The following is a 19,994-nucleotide window of genomic DNA, read 5'->3' on the forward strand; positions in this document are numbered from 1 at the left end:
CCTCATGCTATTACTAACAGCTTTTTCTGATGTGACAGTCTTCGATTTTGGCAAGAATCTATTTCTGGGAATGCTCATTATCTGAGGTAAAATTATCATATAGTTAAAATTTTAACAAATGAAAATGTAAGACTACATACAAACGTGAGAGAATAAAGTTTATGCAGATATTTCTCCTGCATATTCATATTTCCATTTATGCTGTTCCTTTTGCAAGTATTTTTGTGATATATATAGATTTGCTTTAATCCACTTAACTGCTGATTCAGCTGTACATTTTTGAATGTATTCATGTTGCATGCCATTGTGCTTTAATACAGCAGAACATCTCTAGATAGTTTGTCATGCTTACTACATCTTCCCCTCATAAGATGAATTATTTTTAAATGTTAATTGTTTATTTTAGAAGTAAAGGACAGTAACGTACCTCATTTTTTAAAATGACAGTGAAGTGCCCACTGCTTTGCAAATGTATATTTATAAACAAATGTATCTCTCAAAGAATCACAGGAAAAAGAAAGACTAAAACGGGGGCAATACCAAACTAAACTTCCATTTGTGAGTTTGTAGAAGAAATTAACATCTCACGGATTTTACATTTGCTATATTTTGTGAATTCGCACAATTTCCCTGACCGACTTTACCTGAACCCAGTATTCTGCCACAATGTTCCTTTGTTTAAAGAATTCTCTTTACTCCCCAGGGAAGCTACAGTGAACCGCCTTTTGCAACAGATTGTTTTCATCCCTAGTATGCCCCTCCCTGTATCAAATAGGCGCCGCGACCCCGAAAGCCACCATGTTACCAGCCCATGCGAAGGAAACACTGTAGACTCTTTGGAACACACTATTGCCAAGTCCCACTGCCGGGGATGAGCCTCGCCTGGCTGCCCCGCGCCCTAGCAGAGCTCCGCGATGCCCAGCGGTCCCAAGGAGCTGGCCCTTGCGCCGCCCGTAGGACAGGAGGCTCATAAGGTGCATCAGATCGGGCCCTGGGCAGCTCCACGTGGCACTGGCAACCATGCGCCCGCCCGCTTCCCGGCGCTTTCCAATAAGGCCCTCCGCCGCCGCTGCCCACCCCGCTCCCGGCGGCTCTGTAGAGCTCTACTCTCCCGCGGGCGGGGCGGCGCGGCGCTGGCCAATGGGGCGGCGCGGCGGCTGGCGGGGAGCTGAGGTCAGTTCCGCCGTACGCTCGCTGGCTGCTGCACTCGCGCAGGGCGTGGAGCCGAGCCGGCGGGCGGGGCGCTGCGAGCGCGCGTGGGGGGCGCAGGCTCACCCACGGAGGGTAAGTACCTGGCAGCGGGGCGCTCCCGCGCCCCCGCAGGGCGTAGGCGGGGATGGGGGTCGCTGCTGGCCTCTCGCGGCAGGGAGGAGGGGGGTCGTATGAGTTGCTGGCTGAGCTGTGGGTGTTCGGGGTCCCCAGCTCCCCTCTTTGTAACCCGAATCGGGGGCTGTCCTAACCCCCCTTCTCTCCCCGGGGGAGGCAGCCCCTCGACTAGGCCCCAAGGGGACACCCTCCCCATCCCGCCGTGGGAGGAGTCTCCAGTAGCGGGACCTGGCGCTGCAGCCCCTTATCCTGTTGTTCCAGCTCCCCTAGTTCCGTGGGCCTCTTCCCCCTCGTCACGGGGCTGTGGAATGGGGTCCCCCTAGCTGCGGTACAGGCGGGGGCTGCACTCTTCGGCTGGGGGAGCGATAGGACCTGCTGCTGCCGCACTCTGGGCTGGCTGTGCTGCCCTCCCTGGGCTGGTCGGAGCATTGCCGGGATTAGTGGGAAAAAAATCTCCCCTCTCCGACCCCCCTTTCATTTTGTAGTTGCAGACTGTGAGAAATGTCTCCTTTCCCCAAGGAAGGGATCAGGGACCCTGCTTTGAGCCTTGCAAAGTGCAGGGAGGGAGCAGGCTGTCTGCTTTAGTCGGTTCCCAGTAACATTGTTACCTGGATGCATTTCCTTGGGCGCACAGTCCACATTGGTGCAACTTCTGGCTGTTCAACAATTTTGTGTGTGGTCATGGGGTTAGGCTTTTGTAGAGCCCTTCAGACTTCCATCGACACTTACTCTGTTGCCCCAAGATTACAACTGGGTCTTTTGTCTTGTTGCTGAATAGGAACTTTGGTTAGTGGTTCTGCTACTGAGGAAAGTTTAGTATTAATTACTAAATATACAAATTAACAATGAAATACTGTAGGGGAAGAGCTGGAATAGATGATCTAAATGAAATCTTTTCTATCTGTAATTTGTTTCAAAAGAAACTCCCCTAAGACAGTAGTAGAATGAATATATTTCCTCAAAGGATTTAAACACAAATAGTGATTTATAATTAATATGCCGTAGGGAATAATCCTGCATTATCTCAGATTTGGCTAAATGTCTTGCAGTATATTTTCAATAGCAAATTTCCATGCTGTTACTAAGAAGACTATCAGTGGGACTACTCATGGTAGTAAAATGTTTCCAGGATCCGGGTCTAAGAGATACATACTTTTTAAATAGGATACGCTTCACCATTTGGTTCTATGTTTTCTTCAATGCTGTGCCTCATTAGTGTATTCTTATTTGCCCTGTAAGTATAGAATAATATAATACTAAACCCTGGTTAACCAAGTTTAGAATATTGAAGGATTTTTTTAAATGAGCATAAATGTGTGCAACAGAAAACTCTGATATTTAATTTTAAAGGCTGGCAATTATACATCTAATCATAAACAAGTGACGGTATCTCTTGAGTACATTTTACAAAGGTAACTATAGATGCAGTAAATATTTAGCATCTCAGGGTGTGTGTGTCAGGTTACTGCAACAGGACTACTCTGTAGTTTTCTGTTTGAGGTTGAGAGCAGCATTTTGTATATAAGTAAATTGAGGGCCCTGGTCCTTCACTGAATGATGTGGGTAGACCTCTGTAGTTCTCAGTACAGGAGTGCGGTCCTAGAATACTGTGCAGTGCATTTACAATACATTCTTCTTGTTTTCCTGGGACAAAATACATTTAAGCTATGCTTTAAAAATATCCACAGTTTCTTTTTAACTTAATATTTTGTATAATTCACTTTGTAGGAGGTACCAATAAATTGTTCTGCATATAATTCAAATGGAGATTTTTTTTTTTTTTTACATGAGGGCAAGATGTGAAATAATATAAAATAATTGTATATTTTATAATAAAGGCAAGCTTTAAAAACTGGTGCATGGTTTTTGCTTTTTTTAAAAAATCTGGTATTGATATTTCTATTTATTTTTAAAGAGAGAAGAACTTTGAACTCCACATAATACATTAAGTGTTGTGCTACATGGCTAGAAGTTCATTTGGAAACAAAATATCTTCTACACCATTATTTCTGCCAAAGAAAGTTCCATTGGCATAATTTGGTGACTCACTTGCTTTTTAGTACAATATTGTTTCTTTTTAAAATTTATTAATACTTTTCTACATCTTTTGAAGATAACAGTTAGAACTGAAAACAGTATTCCAGGAGATTTATATTACAACGTTATAACATTTTCAGTATTCTTTTCTCTTCCATTCTTTATATATTTAAATATATTGTTTGGTATATTGGCTGCTGCTGGACACGAGCAGAGGTTCAAAATGTTACCCTTTGGATTGTATAGTCATCTGTACTTTTCTGTGCTCGTTTGGGTTGTGCTGCACTTTGAAGAAACTGTTTCCTTTAGTTAACTGTCTGCATTGTATCTCTCTGAATACTTTGAAGAGTATAAAGGTAAGCTACAAAGTGTCCAGTTTTTCTACAAACTTTGTCACGCTGGTGGTAAATGGGCAGTATGTTGTCTCCTGAGACTGTGTGGATTTGCACAATTCACGGTAACTGTGTTCTGGAATATTCTCACATCTTAGTAAAACATCTATATTTCTCTTGTTTTCATTCATTCTATCCCACACAATGACAAAATGGAACCCTTCACACCAAAACCTTCCAGATTGGACATTCAGCACTCAAGAACAACCAGTGGCGGGACTTGGCAAAGCAAATAGGGCATGTCATTAAGACATCAGATTGCTGTTTAATCTTTTTTTCTCACAGAACACTATCTGAATGTTTCTGTTTATATTCATTCTCTTGATTCTAATACAAATCTAATCTGAACATGGGATTTGCCATATGCTTAAATATAGGATTTCTTCTAAATGTAAGGCCTATTCAGTTCAAAGAACTCAATAGGGACAGTCAACTTTCGAAAATATCCCAGTTTAGTTTCTAGTGTATAAAACTTTCTGCTTTTAAACTGGATAGCCCAGTTGCATGTCTATTAAATCAAAACTTTCTTAAAATAGTTTTGTTTCAAGCAAACTTCAAAATCTCTTGTGTTCTGCTAAGGCCTGCCTCTTTGATATACTTTTGTTCATTTTTCCATATTTTGTGGAATTTGCCTTGCTGGTTTTTTTTAATAGCATAAGAAAACACTTGAGCTTTTAATTCTTTTTTTGTGTGTGTGTGTGATCAAGTAATTGGCAGCTGAAGCCAGAAGGTTTTGTTTCCCTATTTGGTTGGGTGCAATTATATTGTCTGTGGATGATTCCACATAGTTTTTTAAAAAATGCTTAGGATTGTCAATGAGAACACTTATGTTAATTTTATCCTTGCTTTTGACATACAGTTTCATTAAGATTTCAATGCTGCAGACAACATCAGAACAATTGTGTAGATGCAACACTTAAATTTTGAAGAAAATGTGTTTTAAATTTAACAGCATTATAAACATCAAGTAAAGCTCTGTATCATCTTCGTCACCTGAAACACATCAGTAGGCCTGCCATATTTACGTCCAAAGGAAATAAAGACTTGGATGGAAAGTGGCTTGCTCATCTTCAACCTCGATGAGACGGAGGTGATACCAGTATGAAGAGAGACAAACCTGGGTGGGACAAATAGGAATTTTCATCTAGTTCTCTAATAAGGGCATATACCCTCCAATTGTCAATATGGTCAAAGTATTGGAGTCATAAAACCTACTCATAGACGTCCAGATGGCTCAACAGCAGCCAACCTTTGGCTGCACAGGAGTCTGTCACTGCTTCCAGATGTGGATTTAGCTACAGTTATTGTCACATAAAACTGCATTACTACAATTTGGCTTCATCCAAAAGGCTATCGGCAAACTACAATTTTATTCAGCACATACCACCTAATCTGCTAAGTGGAGTGAACCAATAAAAGTACATAACACAGTACTATCAATTACATTGGCTGCCATTTGATTTTTCATAAAAATTGAGGTGGTACTTCAAAGCCCTGGATGCACTTAAAACCAAGATCTCTCTGAGAATTAATCCCAATCCCTTTCCTAAGAACATTAATTGATGGAATACAGATTCAAGATCAAATGAGCTCACAGCAGTGCATTCACAGGGAAGATCTCTGGAACTCATTCCCACCGAAGTTCAGGCTGACATGAAGACTTACATCATAGTGTAAAAGTGTCCTCTTTCACATGGGCATTGCCTTCGTATGATATTACTAACTAATCCCAACATCATGCATTTGGGGCAATCGCCCAAACCGTCGCTACCTATAAGAAAGCAAAGGGAGGGGAGAGGGTGACTCCTGATGGATATGTTGCTATGCAACGTCATCTAGAAATGTCTCAGTGCCTAGATACGCATTATGCAATGGCATCTACATGTATAGAAATGCTTGTACAGGGAAGATGCGAATTCATTTTACATGTTGATGCTTGGGTAGGCGCTACACAGAAGGAGAGTCTATATCATTAATCTTTATTTAGTTTTGTGCATGCTTTAAAGAACAAACTTTTTTTATTTTTTAACATATCAACGTTCTCACAATCTAGGCAACAGCTGAGGATCAGATTCTATTTACATGACGTTTAAAAACCACAGGAAAAAACCTCCATTGCTCTTTGTTGTTGTTCAAAGAATTTTGGAACTATCAGGTTGTGAAATACATTTTGTATAGCCTAATAGTGCATGGTTTGCCATTGTCCTCCATTTTGTGTCCACTGTTTGTTTGTGTGTGTGTGTGTGTGTTGTTGCATCTTGTGTATTCAAATTAGATTTAATCTTTTTAGGGCAGGGATTGTGTGCCTATGCACAGAGCCCAGCGTGGATACAAATTTGTACCCACGGATGTGGACAGCCATGGATATAAATCACTATCCACAGAACCACAGGGCTCTCCTGGGAACCGTAGTGGTGAAAGGAGCAGAACATGGGGCCGCTGTTCCCAGGAGTCAGTGCTCTGTGCTGGCAGGTCCTCCAGCACGGCTGTACTGCCCCCAGCCCCACCCACTGATGTGGGCACCAGGCTCACCGGCAGCTGTCCCTGCTCGCGCTCTTGTGTTCAAGTGGCACACATGCCCCCAGACAGGAGGTGCAGATAGCTGAGTGGAAGGGACGGGAGCAGGGCTGGGGGTGGTACAGCTGCTCTGGAGGCGCTGCCAGAGCAGGGCGCTGGCTCCTGGGAGTGGCAGCCCCATGTTCTCCTCTTTTGCTGCTGTGGTTCCTGTGAGAGCCCTGCAGTTTCATGGATATTGATTTCTATCCGTGGATATGCCTTTGTATCCGTGCAGGGCTCTACCTGTGCAGTAACTAGCACAATGAGAATTTGGTTCTGACTTGGATCTTTGTGCAGCACTGCAGTACAAATAATAAAAAAAACATTTGTACATCAAATAAATTGGTTTGTCCTTATTAGTGTTCGGATTGGCAAACTAAGCTACATGCTTTTTTATGATTATCCAAATTTATTTTGATCAGAAACATTGGCACCGACTAAGAAGAGCACCTTGCTTTAGTGAGATTGCATATTTCAAGTATTTCCAAATTGTCTAAGCCAAGGGGATTTTTAAGCTAACTCATGGTAATTAGGAATGTGATCTTGATGGATAAAAAATACTCATTCAAATCTATCTCAATAGTCTTTATAAGGGCAGAAAATTTTAGATCTACCTCTTCTTAGTCCTCAGCATAAACAAGACGTGGAAGTGTATTCTAGTGTCCCTATGATGATTTGGCTTTTGTTCTCAAATGATAGAGAGGTTTCTGTCTGCTTCAGTAACCTTATGTCAAATTTCATTAGTTTTAAAGAATTCTTAAAAATACATAGTGAGGAGAAAATACCATAGAACACTGTATTGTGTGAATTTTATATAATGCAGATTACAGCTGCAGGATGTAAGCACCTGTGAAAGAATACATTGAATACACTTTAATGGTTGTATGTACAATATGCCTAATAAAGCAGAGAAACATAGATTTGCAAACTGTATTTCAGCAGTCAGCTATTTTTATTATACTGCAAATATTTACTTACCAAGTAACAATTTTTCAGTGTTTTTTTCAATAACTGACCCAGTCTTTCGCTTTTATTTTTTTAGTGCTGCAAGTTGAGAGAATCCTGTAGAGAACTGAAAATAGAATTTTATGGTTTCAGAGCTTGAAGCAACACTTACTCATAAAGCTAAAATGCATACTCTCCGAATGATAGCTAAGCAACACATTTGAGAGACTGTCACTATGAAAATTGTTTGTGTCCATTGCTGTTGTATTTGACTAAACCAGCAAAGAGCCACTTGTTTTGAAATGCAGCTAAAGAAAATGAGGGAAATTTTACCAAAACTGTATACAAGCCAAGTTAATGACATAAATAATTCTTTGACTACATCTCCAAAGCAAGCCAATGAGGATGAAGCAAATCAACCAAAAGGGACTGAAGGCCAGAATTGTGTCTATCAAGTGGCTGAAGCTGAGGATAAGCTGTCATTGATCCTTTGTATAAAGTGCAGAAGTGTGCAAAAACTTCCAGTGCATGAATTACAAAAGCATAACAAAGCCAGGCAGACGGAAGACAAAAACTTCATTTGCAGCAGCTGTAGTCTGAATACGCCACCGACTTTCCATTTTGTAGCTGACAGTGCCACTGCCATAGATTTAGAAAATCAAGAAAAACCATCCCTAAGTAAAACTCAAAAAACATTTAAAGTAAAGAACTTTCAACCAGACAAATATTACTGCGATAAATGTCGATTTTCAACAAAGGATCCTTTGCAGTATAAAAAGCATGTAGTTCAACATGAGGAGATTAAGTTTGTTTGCTCCCACTGTAACTATGTATCCTACACCAAAGGAGAATTCCAACGGCATTTGGTGAAACACACTGGAACTTTTCCATATCAATGTGAATACTGTGAATATGGTGCTGTTAGACATGATTATATAGTTAAGCATACCAGAAGAGTACATGAAACAGTTACTGAGAAGGGGCCAATGAATATGGCTACAAAACAAGAGCAAAAGAGATCTTGCTTACCAAAGAGAAGCACTTTGTTTTCTGAAAAGCAGAAGTGTTATCAAAAAGTTCCTCTTCAGAATGAACCTTCAGATTTATCATCAAGTACAATTTGCAGCAAAATCCAAGATGAAATGAGCAAAACAGTTTGTTTGTCTGGCGATGTAGAATGTAGCCTAGGTACAGCATCAGTCCGAGATAAAACTGTATTGGAACCAGCTGAAGTAAACATATATGAGAACCAAAATGTAGAAGTTGAAGTTTATTCTCCAAAAAAAGAGCCCATACAGCCTGGAATGCCATTAACAGTGATTGCACCTTCAGAACTTGTAGTTCCTTCTAACTGCTTAGCTCAGTTATTAGACATAAAAATAGTGAATGGCACACAACAGTTGGTTCTTAAACTTATTCCTCTGAAAGAAACCAGTAATAAACCTATAAACTGTGAAGAAGAAGAACTGGGAAATCAAGGTGCAGAACAAACAAAGAAAGGAAAAAGAATAACTTCTGTTGCTCAAAATGAATTAACCACCGAAGCAACTGTAAATTTATCTAGTATTAGTAACGTTTTTGCTTCAGATAATAAATACCACAAGAACTCTGAATGTCTTAATTCCTCCAATTCTCATACTTCATACTGTAACTCAAATGTACCTGGGCAGGATAAATCAAGAATAAGTTGCCCTAAATCCTCAAATAAGGAAAAATATGCAAAAAATGATTTATACTGTTCTAAAGAGACTCTGGACATGTCCACATGTGCATATGCTGCTTCCTCTGAAGGTGATAGATCCCAAACTGTTTTGTTGCAGGCAGCTCAGAAGAGCAACAGTTCCTCTTCATCTCTTGCCCTTGGAGAAAAGGACATATTGCCTTTAAATGGTGATGACAAAGAATGCAGGAGCCACATCATTAGCTCTCTGGAAACACATTTATTTGATACCTGTTTGGTTAAAGAATCTTTGAAAACTTCTCAAGGAAGGGGAGAGTTCTGTTTAAATAAAAGTGCATCTTTAGAGGAATCAAGTGTTGGCTTAAGTAAATTAAACACCGAGCACTCTGATTGTCAAAATAATCTATTAGAAGCTTTAGAATTGCAGAATGTAGAAAATAAGGACAGCCCTCCTGAGGGTCCTGTCATTTCATCTGTATTTTCCCTTAGCTCTGGGGCTGAAAACATCCCAGAGGGAATCAAGTGGGATAATACTGCATGCAATAAAAAGTCAACAACAATGCTGTGTAGAAAGATTGCTCAGTTGATGTCTGCTGCTGAGTGTAATGTGAAATCTACATTGGCTGCTTCACCTATGCCTGTTAGATGTTGTGCTTCTAATAAGAAGATGCCTTTGCCTCAGGAAACTTTAGCAAACTCTGAAAAAAATGTCCCTGTTACTGAATTGGAACAATTTGCATCTTCTCTTCAAACACCGCAGAATGGTGGGATTGGTAATGAACTGTGTAATAAACAACAACCACAATCGCGGTCAGCTACAACAAAAACTAAAAGTAGAATGACTAAAAACACTCACATTGCTACTCCAGTGTTCATTCCAAAAGGGACAGTGCTGAGGGTCCTGAATGTCACTAAGAGTGAGAACACAAAAGAAGCAGGAGATAACAAAATGACATCTGCTACGCTGTGTTGCAACGAAATGTTTCTACCGCGACCAGTTCCTTTCAGCATTTCTGAGAAACTAAGCAGTAACTTACCTTTGCCCAATGAGAGTGAACTTAATGAGCAGTCCAGAAATCAAAATATGTCACTTAGGCACAGACCAAAAAGAGAGGCTAATGCAAAAAGTAATGGCAAACAAAATTGTGTACTACTGCATCAAAAAAGTGATGAGCTAAGTAAGCAGAGCAAACTTACTTCAAAGGATCAACTTGTACCTAAAAATAAGGTAAAACCAGCAAATTCCAGGGATTATTTGTCTAAGAAGAAAACAAGAATTCACTCAGAAACCAATGGCATTTCTGAGGCAATGCCTCTTTTGACAGCAAGACGTCTTAGGCTTGTACCTCTTAGAGAACATCAGTTGATAAAATGTCCTCGTCGTAACCAGCCTGTAGTTGTGTTAAATCATCCTGATGTTGATTCAGCAGAGGTAATTAATATAATGAAAATTGTCAACAAGTATAAAGGCAATATTGTGAAAGTCGTTTTATCAGAAAGAACGAGTAGTTGTCTTGGTGTGAAACAGTATAATAAACGGCTTACATTTCAGAACTTGGAAACAACAAGCCAAATGAAAAAGCAGAACTTTTTAAAAATGAAGCTAAAAAAGACCCATAAAAACAACTACCGGGTTGTGGAAACGTCACCAGCTAAAACACTGCAGTGTATGTTTAAGTGTTGGTTTTGTGGAAGGATATATGTAGACCAGGAAGAGTGGATAAGTCATGGACAGAGACATTTGATAGAAGCAACCAAAGGCTGGGATGTTCTTTCTCTTCCTCTAGAGAGCCACAAGTGAGAAACTGTCAGTTTACTGCACTTATTTTAACATGAGTGCCATTAATTTGTTTGGAAAGGGAGACAGAAGTAAATATTTTACTGGAGGATTTTTATATTTAGCAGGTGGGAGAGTGGTAATAGGGATTACAAACTGTATGAGAAGCCAGTCTTGAGCACTAAACACTACATAGCACCCCGATGACTGAAATAAGTGTTACGGCTATCCCTTGCTTTTTTGAAGGAGACCTGGAAATGATTTGCTCTGAAACATTCAAGGTGTAATTCTCTTCAATAGGACACTATTTGCAGTAATGTTATGTTGCATGGTCAATAGGGATTTAAAATATATCCAACTATATGACCTGTGTGAAATTAATTGAATTCAGTCTGATTTTACTACTACAGCTTAGTGGTTCAGAGATCAGGCATAAGTCTAATGAAGAGCATCTTTGACCCCTCTGTGAATAAAAAAATGTTCATCATAATTTAGTAGCAAATTTAAAAAAAAATGTCAGAGGAAGAAACTGGTGCTGAATCTGATCAAACTCCAATTTTATGGAACAGAAGTAACTCGACTGACTTTAGTGGAGCTACACCAGTGTAAATAAGGAATTGGTGAGATCAGAATCAGACCCATTATGTGGAATGGCAATGAAAGCTTAATTCTGTGTTGTACAGTCAGGGGCCAAGTTGTGTCTTGTGCCACACAGGTGTGAAGTGGGAAGAGGACACAGGTGGCTACTTACTGTGCAAGCAAGCAGGAGCTCAACTTAGAGTGCTTGAAATGAGGCCTGGCTTCTTTACTAGCTGGCATGATGTGATTCTGATGGATTGTGCTTTAATGAGTTAGGACCTGACCACACCAACGCATGCTGTAGGGCGTAATGATCAGTGCTATGTGTAATCCCATTAGAAACGTACACATTCAGGATAGAGTCTTTAACTAGGACCCAAGCCAGCCTAGCAGCTAGTGCATAGATAAGACGAACTAGCTGGAGAAACAAACTGCTGCTTTGAAAAAAGAGAAAGTATGATGCAGAACTCTACATTGCCAGTACCTATCCACATTTTCAGTAGAATCTTTGTTTAGACATCCTAAATTTGAAGAATTTGCATGTTAGAATCTACACATGTAAGCCTGAATTCAGCAAGCTACTTACCAATAATAAAAATAAGCACATGCCTAATTAGGCATGTGCATACTCCCATTGATTGTTGTGTGACTACTCAGTAAAGTCAATAGGATGATTCATGTGCTAAGTGCCTTGCTGAATGAAGGTAAGTTTTTAGTGGGGATGGAGGATGGATGATAGTGAAGTTAAGAATTTTCTTGGTTATCTTGTCGCAAATTGTAAACCATTTTATTTTTTAAAATTTCATGTACAGCAAGTGATGAATTGAGCACATATTTGCAGTCACATTTCTACAGGTAAAAAAATAATTAATTTAATGTTGGAGATATATTATACATTTGAACTTTGTATAAATGTTTGTATTTCCTAATTGTTAACAGTGGAAAAACACATTTTGTTAAAAAAAAAAAAAAAAAAAAACAACAAAAAAAACAACAATACAACATTTCCCGCTCCCTCCTCCCCCCCCCCCCAACAACCTATTAGTCTGGGAATATTTTTTTTTTTTTTTTTTTTATACTCTAGAAAATTAAACATGGTTTTGATAAGATATGTACTATATCTCTATTGAAGCGTAAATACTTTGAAACTAAAAAGCACATCTTGAGACTTAGGTCTAATTTACAAAAACATGAGGAATTGGTGAGATCTTTTTTGTTAGACCATTTTGCAATACAATATTAAAATCTTCAGATATTTGGTGCTCTCAGAAGGGAGATCTTGTATTACTTTGCAACTTTTTGTATTGTAGTGAGGCTAAACTGTTCAATGGAATACATTTTGTATTATCTCTTTTTTCAAGTAATTAAATGACAGTTCTTATTTTGAAATGGGAATTTATATTTTTTTAGATAGGGACAGTAGAGATTTTCACTGTGTTCTTTGAAGCCAAACATAATATTGTTTTAATTTTAAATTGTGAAAATAGTTTCCATTTCTAAATTCTGTCATATCAGAGTATAATAAATATTGAAACTGCTAACATATGAAAAACCACTTCTGGCCAAATTCTTCCTCACTTACACTCATCAGCCCAGGCAGATGTTTGAACCTACTTTAGTTTCTGTAGAAGCTATTAAGGAAATATTTTTGAATCCTCTATTTGTTTAAGAGATGTCATTGGCAAAATATGAATATCTTTAATCAACTTTGTATTCTTAAAAATTGTGCTGCGTGCCGGATTATAAACAGATTGTAGATGGGTTTAGTAGTGTTTTTCTTTGCCTATTTTAGTAAACAAAGAAGAGTCTTCGTAAACCTAATTGTTAATCTACATGACACTGTTCTCCCTGTATTAAATTTACAAAATATAAGTGTTTTTATATTAACATGAACATTTTTAGTAAATTGAATTGTATGGTGGCTATAAAAATTAGACAGCAGATCTCATGCCTCTTTCTCTTGCCAAGGACATCCAAACTCTGCCCAGATGGGGGTGTCTCATTTTTGTTTTTTGATGTAGTATTGTCTTCAGTTAGTTTTCCTTCTGGAATTTTAATAGTTTTGTGACTTAAGATAAAGAGTGTGACCCAGATTCTCTCCTGTGCTGAGCTTCATTTGACAGAGTATGCTCCAGGAGAGAGGCTGTCTGGGAGTTGGGTATGGCTTTCTGATTCTCAAGGCAGATCTGCACCTTGATGAGCCCAGTAGAAATTAGAACAGGGGTTGGAATACCCTATTTGGGCTCTATAACAATTTTTTCTCCCGCATCCTGCTGGACAAGATACTCTTTCTTGTTCCTGATTTGTTAAAGGACCCGTGACTGATTCTGTTTTCTATTATATTTTAATCATCTAACCAATCTGGTGGGAAACATGCTTGAGAGACCCACTGATGGTTTGAGGAACAGAAGCAAAGTTTGCCCTATACATTCAAGCTGAATTTAAACTACAGAAACCTTACAGATCTCAAATGATGTAAATATATACTATATATTACATAAGAGAAATTCTTTTTGTACAAACTTTTTAGTCTGTGTATTTTTAAAGAGGCCAGAATTATGCTCTAGTGCCTCTGACTATGATTTCCTCTCAAGTTTCCCATAGGATATGAATTCAATGGGACTAATTGCGTGAGTAATCTTACCTCCATAAGGGTTTGAAGAATTGGGAATGAAACACAAGCCTCTGTTGCTTGAGCTAAAGAATAATTACTGTTAGTCATCCCTAGTAGTAAGATTTATCTCATGGAGGCCAGCCCTAAAGTCTGAGCCAGTGGTGGTTGAAGTCTGTTGAAAGACTATAATTGATTTCATGAATATTGGATTGGTCCCCTACTGAGCAGGCGATTCGATTGTTTGTTTAAAACCTGCCTATAGTCTGCAGCAATATGGTTAAACAATAAGTGCCAAGTTAGATGCAACTTTTCTGAGTTTAAATGCAGGAATATTTTGTAATGCAATTCTAATATATTACATTGTTTTGTTTCATGGATTTATTTTGTGGTCCTAGTAACAGAGAGGTTTTGTTAATATAAGAGATCAAACAATTTATCAGTTATCAGCAAGAAAATATTGCTTAGAAGTTAGCTGCTGTTCATACTTTTTTGCGCAGTTGTACTGCGACGTTTATTTGTACATGCAGCAACACCCTCTATTTGAAGTTTCACTTTTGTATATTTCATAATTTTATGAATTTTTTTCATGCACAGCAGAGTACAATTTGATCTGGTCTCATATGAGAGAAATCACATTTCATTGTATTCATGAGAAACTTCTATGAAGAGTTCTAATTCTTGTTGAACTCAAGTCTAATCTCCTAATTTCTACACAGATTTTAAATATTAAGGTGTTCTTATTTTTACATTTATACAAACATTTGAAATCACTTAGGGTAAGAAGCATCTTCTGTTCAACTTAAAAGGGTGTGTTAGGTAACATTGTTCTCTCTGGACTCCAGACTTATCCTTTCCATCAATAAGTGTAATGGGAACACATGTGTAGAAGTCTATGATTTCTTGCACTGAATCAAACTTCTGAAAAACAATAAACAATTGAACAGAGAAATGCTGAAAATCCTTATCTTCTGATATGAAACAGGTAAGAAGAACCAAAGCAACACCACATATAAGAAATAACACCTCTCCCTACCTCTCGCCCCCCACACACTCCCACCCCATTTCATCCCCTTTGCGCCTCCAGTAGTCTTCCCTGCTTAATATTACATTGGGACACAGTAGCTTTCTTTTTTAGGGGCAGAGGGTTTTAAACCCTTGGAATGTAACCTAAAATCCAGCCAACAGCAATGTGTGTGTTTTTTAAAGTGTGGCATTGCCCATAAGGGATTAAACTACTGATTTTATTTTATTTATATACTTTGGACCCTCTCTAGAATGCGGGATTTGGGATCCATGCATGTTGCCGCGTTAACGCGGGGACCGCGTTATAGCAGAGACCGCATTAAAATGAATTTCAATTAAAGTAATTAAATTTGGGATCCATGGTTGCGACTGTTTATATGAGAATTCGCACTATATAGATGCGCATTCTAGCCAGGGTCCGGTGTGTGTGTATATATAAAAACTCACTCACTCACACGTTCCTAATCTATTATTTACTGAAGTATGCAAAAAACTAAAAAAATAAACTGACATTCAGTGCAGAATACTTTAACTGTTGTATAATATGCTTCCTCGTCCTTCCTGAAATTGATGTCTTTCAGTGAATATATTGAGCTCATGGTTTTAATAGCATTTACCTCCCAGCTGTTATGAGGAAAGTAAGATAAAAACATTCTACTTTTTTTTTTTTTTTTTTTTTTTAAACTAACCAGTTGGGAATATCTTGTGAGGAGCTGAGCATCTCCCACCCTCATTAACTTTAATCAGATTTGAGAGTGCTTAGTAGTAACTCCCAGAAGATGCTTGGCTCATTGTACAATTGGGTCCTCAGGTGAGCTCAATTTAATATACAAATTATGTATGTAAATGTGTACAGCTGTGGCTTAATTGCCAGCAAAAGACACCAACAAAGTTATGATTTTAAATTTGGTTTGTTTTCTCTTTTGCTTGTATTCATTGCATTATGGCTTTGTACCAATTTAACTGCATGAGGTTTTAGACACATGGTGTTGGTCACCGTGTTGCTAATAGAGAGGTAACAGTTTTCTAGGATAAATCCAAACTGTAGTCAATACAGTTCTTTTTCATAAAGAGATGTAAGGCTTAATGCTGTCCTTGGATAGATGCTTAAGTGGAATCAATTTCTTCTCAGAAAACTTCCCAAGGAAAAGTATGAAAAATAACATAGATGATGAAATTTACATTAGTTAATAAATAACAATCTGAATATGAAAGCTCAAAACCAGTATTTGGGATGGAAAAAAATTGCTAGATTAAATTAATTGAGTTTAAAAAAAATAGGTAACATAAATTAATCCAAAAGTGAAAGCATGCTGCAGAAAATTTCCATCAGAAGAGAGTTATCCTTTAAAGAAGTGAAGATGCGAAATTGGAGAGAGGATGGCAAAGTACAGATTTTGAATATTAGGTCTGCATCTATTTTTTTTTCTGTCTCCCACATGCAAAGATGGAATTCTCTTAATCTTAACAATATATTAATCTGTACTAAATACCTTTTGAAAAGCATTTAAGCAGACAGGGAAATTACAGATGGCAATTTTACTCTAATTGTTGAAGCCTTATAAATGTTTTAACCGCTTTGAGACAAACTGAGAAGAGAATAAACAAGAACTTTGGAATCCTTCTGCTTATTCCATCTGAAATGCAGAGGCAGCTCTGATGAACAGTACATGCTGTACCTGCACCCCTACCCCAGTTCAGTGCATCAGTTCCCTCCCCACTTCCCAAAGACAGGTGCTGGTGTGATAGAAAGAAATGCTTCTCTTGGGAGTGTCTTGTCTCTGGGGCTTCCCAATGCTGCAGAGAAATTCTGGTCAATAGGAGACTTTAGTCAATCTCCATTGTTGGTTTCTGGGAAAGTTTTGTTTTTTTTTAAATTTAAAAAAACAATTATATAAAGCCAACATTAAAATGGAAGATTTAAGCCATTTCTAATAGTTATAGATTTACTTTGTTAAAACCAACCAGTCTTGTACACTATGTGATAAGAACTGAGAGACTATTAAAATACTTATTTTTGAAAATGGAACAGCATTGTAATATGAGTACTTTTGGTGCAGATCCACAGTCTAGGATGGGCATGTTCCCTCTGTGCACAGATTAGAACCTACTTATAAGTTCTGACTTTTGGGTCCGTCCATCACCTGAGATGACAAAGTTGGTATGTCTACCTTCCCACTTCTATGAAATCATTGTAAGATTTTTTTCCTCAAAGTTGTTTACATTTGTAAGATCATATAGGTCTTTCTTTTCCAGTGCGCTAAAATGTCTGAAACTTGGTAGCACTCTGTACCATTGTGTAATAGTGCTCTGTACTGCCAGTTTCATTCCATTTTTTATGAGAGTTCTGTCTCCTGTTTTGGAGCCTTTTTATTTTGTCTGAATCCATTAAAAAAGTCTCAAGTGTGCATCTTGTGAAAGGCAAGATGTCATTTACCAGCCTCCACTTTGGCTGGGTGGTGGTGCTTGGAAGAGGGTCATCCGAAAATGTGATGCTCAGTTTACTGATTTCACATAAATGTTCATAAGGAGTGAATATGAGTGTTCTTTTTTTGACAGAAGAGGCTTTAAAAACTTAGGCAAAGTCTGGCCACCGTGCCAAGTGAAGGCCAGGCCCTTCTCCCTTATGAGAGCTGAGACAAATCACAGGCCATATGCAAGGAGTCCTTGGTTCCATGAGGTTCCAGGAAGCCTCAACAGTTGAAGAATCATACAAGCTTGAATATCTCTTTCAGGGAGAGGGAAGAACCATCACCACTGTTCCCCTGGACCACACTGTGGTCCCAGGAAAAGAGCTAGAAGCTCAGATCTGAAAGAGTCAGCACTTTTAGAGTGCCTCACAATCAAGACAAGGGGGCTCCAGCAACACCTTGGTGATGAACCTTTTGAATCTGAGGGACGGAACATCTATATTCTTGGTGTGGATGGTCCCTTTAAGAGCTGAGTGCCGGCTGGAATCTACACTGTGATTATTAAGGTATTCTAACCTTCTACTTCCAAGTCTAACTCATTGTGCCTGAGCTGGGGTCCCTTCCTCGTTGCTAAACCTGCGTCCACTGAAGGGAATCTGACATTGGAACTCAGGCCTCAAAAGTGCTGTCAGATGCATAAAGTAAAAGCTGGAAAAATAGCGAAAATTATTTAAAAAAAATTGTACATGTCATTTGGAACCACATGGATGAAACTATATATAGGCCAGAACTGTTCTTACTTGGGCAAAATTCCTGATGGTTTAAAATGGGAATTTGAGCATGCAAGATTAGGCCCTAAATTACTCCTGTGACTTATTTGTCAGCATTTCAAGCAGTTATTATTTGAAATGAAAAGATTTGAAGTGAAACTTTTAATGAAACACCTGACAAGTTAGTCGTCTTTATGCTAGGTATTGTATAAGAACATAAGAATGGCCATACTAGGTCAGACAAAGGTCCATCTAGCCCAGTATCCTGTCTTCTGTCAGGTGCCCCAGAGGGAATAAACAGAACAGGTAATCAAGTGCTCCTGTGACCTTGCACTCTATATGATTTTATGAAAATATGCTAATATAACTGGAATATGCTTCATGCAAAAGGTCTCTTATAAGGTATCATTACAAAGCTTATAATCTACGGAGTGTGATCATCCTATTTGTATAAATGTACCACTCTTGTATCTGAACCTAGAAATATGAAATATAACTCTGAGGGTCTATTGTAATTATGCAAAGTGTGGTGTATTAATGGTGGTTTGGAATCTTGATGACTCCCATTAACCAGGACAATTGACTGCAGATGGCTCGGTTTTACCTGTAAAAGTGTGTGCTGGCAAGTGGGTAATGAAGTCTTAATGACATGTGATCATGTCACCTGAATTGGAATCCATCTTTAACCTGGTGCTTTTCCATTGGGGGGACCCAGAGGGACAAAGGATTCCCGCCTTATGCAAAAGATATATAAGTGGGTGGAACAGATTAAAGAGAGAGCCATCATGAGGAATCCCCTAGCTACCACCTGAGCTGGAACAAGGGCTGTACCAGGGGGAAAGGATTGTGCCCAGACTAGGAAGGCATCCAGTCAGTGAAAGAGACTTATTGAAACATCTTTCAGGGTGAGATATTATCTGTACTCCGTTGTATTAGGCTTAGATTTGCGTGTTTTATTTTATTTTGCTTGGTGATTCACTTTGTTCGGTCTGTTACTACTTGAAACCACTTATCCTACTTTCTGTATTTATTAAAATCACTTTTTACTTATTAACCCAGAGTATGTATTAATACTTTGGGGGGAGGGGGGCGCGGCAAACAGCTGTGCATATCTCTTTATCAGTGTTATAGAGGGTGAACAATTTGAGTTTACTCTGTATAAGCTTTATACAGGGTAAAACTGATTTAATTAGGTTTAGACCCCATTGGGAGTCGGACATCTGAGTGCTGAAGGCAAGAACACTTCTGTAAGCTGCTTTCAGTTAAGTCTGCAGCTTTGGGGCAAGTAATTCAGACCCTGGGTCTGTGTTGGAGCAGACGGGTGTGTTTGGCTCAGCAAGGCAGGGTGCTGGGGTCCCGAGCTGGCAGGAAAAGCAGGAGCAGAGGTAGTCTTGGCACATCAGTTGGCCCTTCCTAAGGGGGTTTTTGTGATCTAATACATCACAGATCCATCCCATCACCCATTCCCAGCTTCTGGCAAACAGAGACTAGGGACACCATCCCTGCCTATCCTAGCTAATAGCCACTGATGGACCTATCCTCCATTAACTTTAGTTCTTTTTTTAACCCTGTTATAGCCTTGGCTTTCACAACATCCTCAGGCAAGGATTTCCACAGGTTGACACTGCGTTGTGTGAAGAAATACTTTCCTATGTTTGTTTTAAACCTGCTGTCTATTAATTTCTTTTGGTGACCCCTAGTTCTTCTGTTATGAGAAGGAGTAAATAACACTTTCTTATTTACTTTCTCCAGTCATGATTTTATAGACCTCTATTATGTCCCCCCTTAGTCATATCTTCAAAGCTGAAAAGTCCCAGTCTTACTAATCTCTCCTCATATGGAAGCTGTTCCATATCCCTAATCACTTTTGTTGCCCTTTTCTG

General features: G+C 38.8%; 2 protein-coding genes across 2 annotated transcripts in view; one reads left to right on the plus strand and one right to left on the minus strand.

The window, feature by feature from the left end:
* Positions 1–1,224: 1,224 nt before the first annotated feature.
* ZNF518B (zinc finger protein 518B) lies at positions 1,225–12,272 on the plus strand. Its single transcript, XM_054030478.1, has 2 exons — positions 1,225–1,284; positions 7,354–12,272. Exon 2 carries the CDS (start codon positions 7,559–7,561, stop codon positions 10,736–10,738), a length of 3,180 nt encoding a protein of 1,059 aa, XP_053886453.1. The 5' UTR covers positions 1,225–1,284; positions 7,354–7,558; the 3' UTR covers positions 10,739–12,272.
* A 1,914-nt stretch (positions 12,273–14,186) lies between these two features.
* CLNK (cytokine dependent hematopoietic cell linker) overlaps positions 14,187–19,994 on the minus strand; it is an 88,119-nt gene continuing 82,311 nt past the window's right edge. Inside the window, exon 19 of the mRNA XM_054030479.1 lies at positions 14,187–14,825. Coding sequence (XP_053886454.1) covers positions 14,679–14,825 — 147 coding nt within the window. The 3' untranslated portion in view covers positions 14,187–14,678. The remainder of the gene's footprint in view (positions 14,826–19,994) is intronic.

This window comes from Malaclemys terrapin, chromosome 5 (genome assembly GCF_027887155.1).
Source record: "Malaclemys terrapin pileata isolate rMalTer1 chromosome 5, rMalTer1.hap1, whole genome shotgun sequence".
NCBI lineage: Eukaryota > Metazoa > Chordata > Testudines > Emydidae > Malaclemys > Malaclemys terrapin.

Coding starts and splice junctions, on each gene's coding strand:
- ZNF518B (XM_054030478.1), top strand. CDS start 7,559: ATGCAGCTAAAGAAAATGAGGGAAATTTTACCAAAACTGTATACAAGC.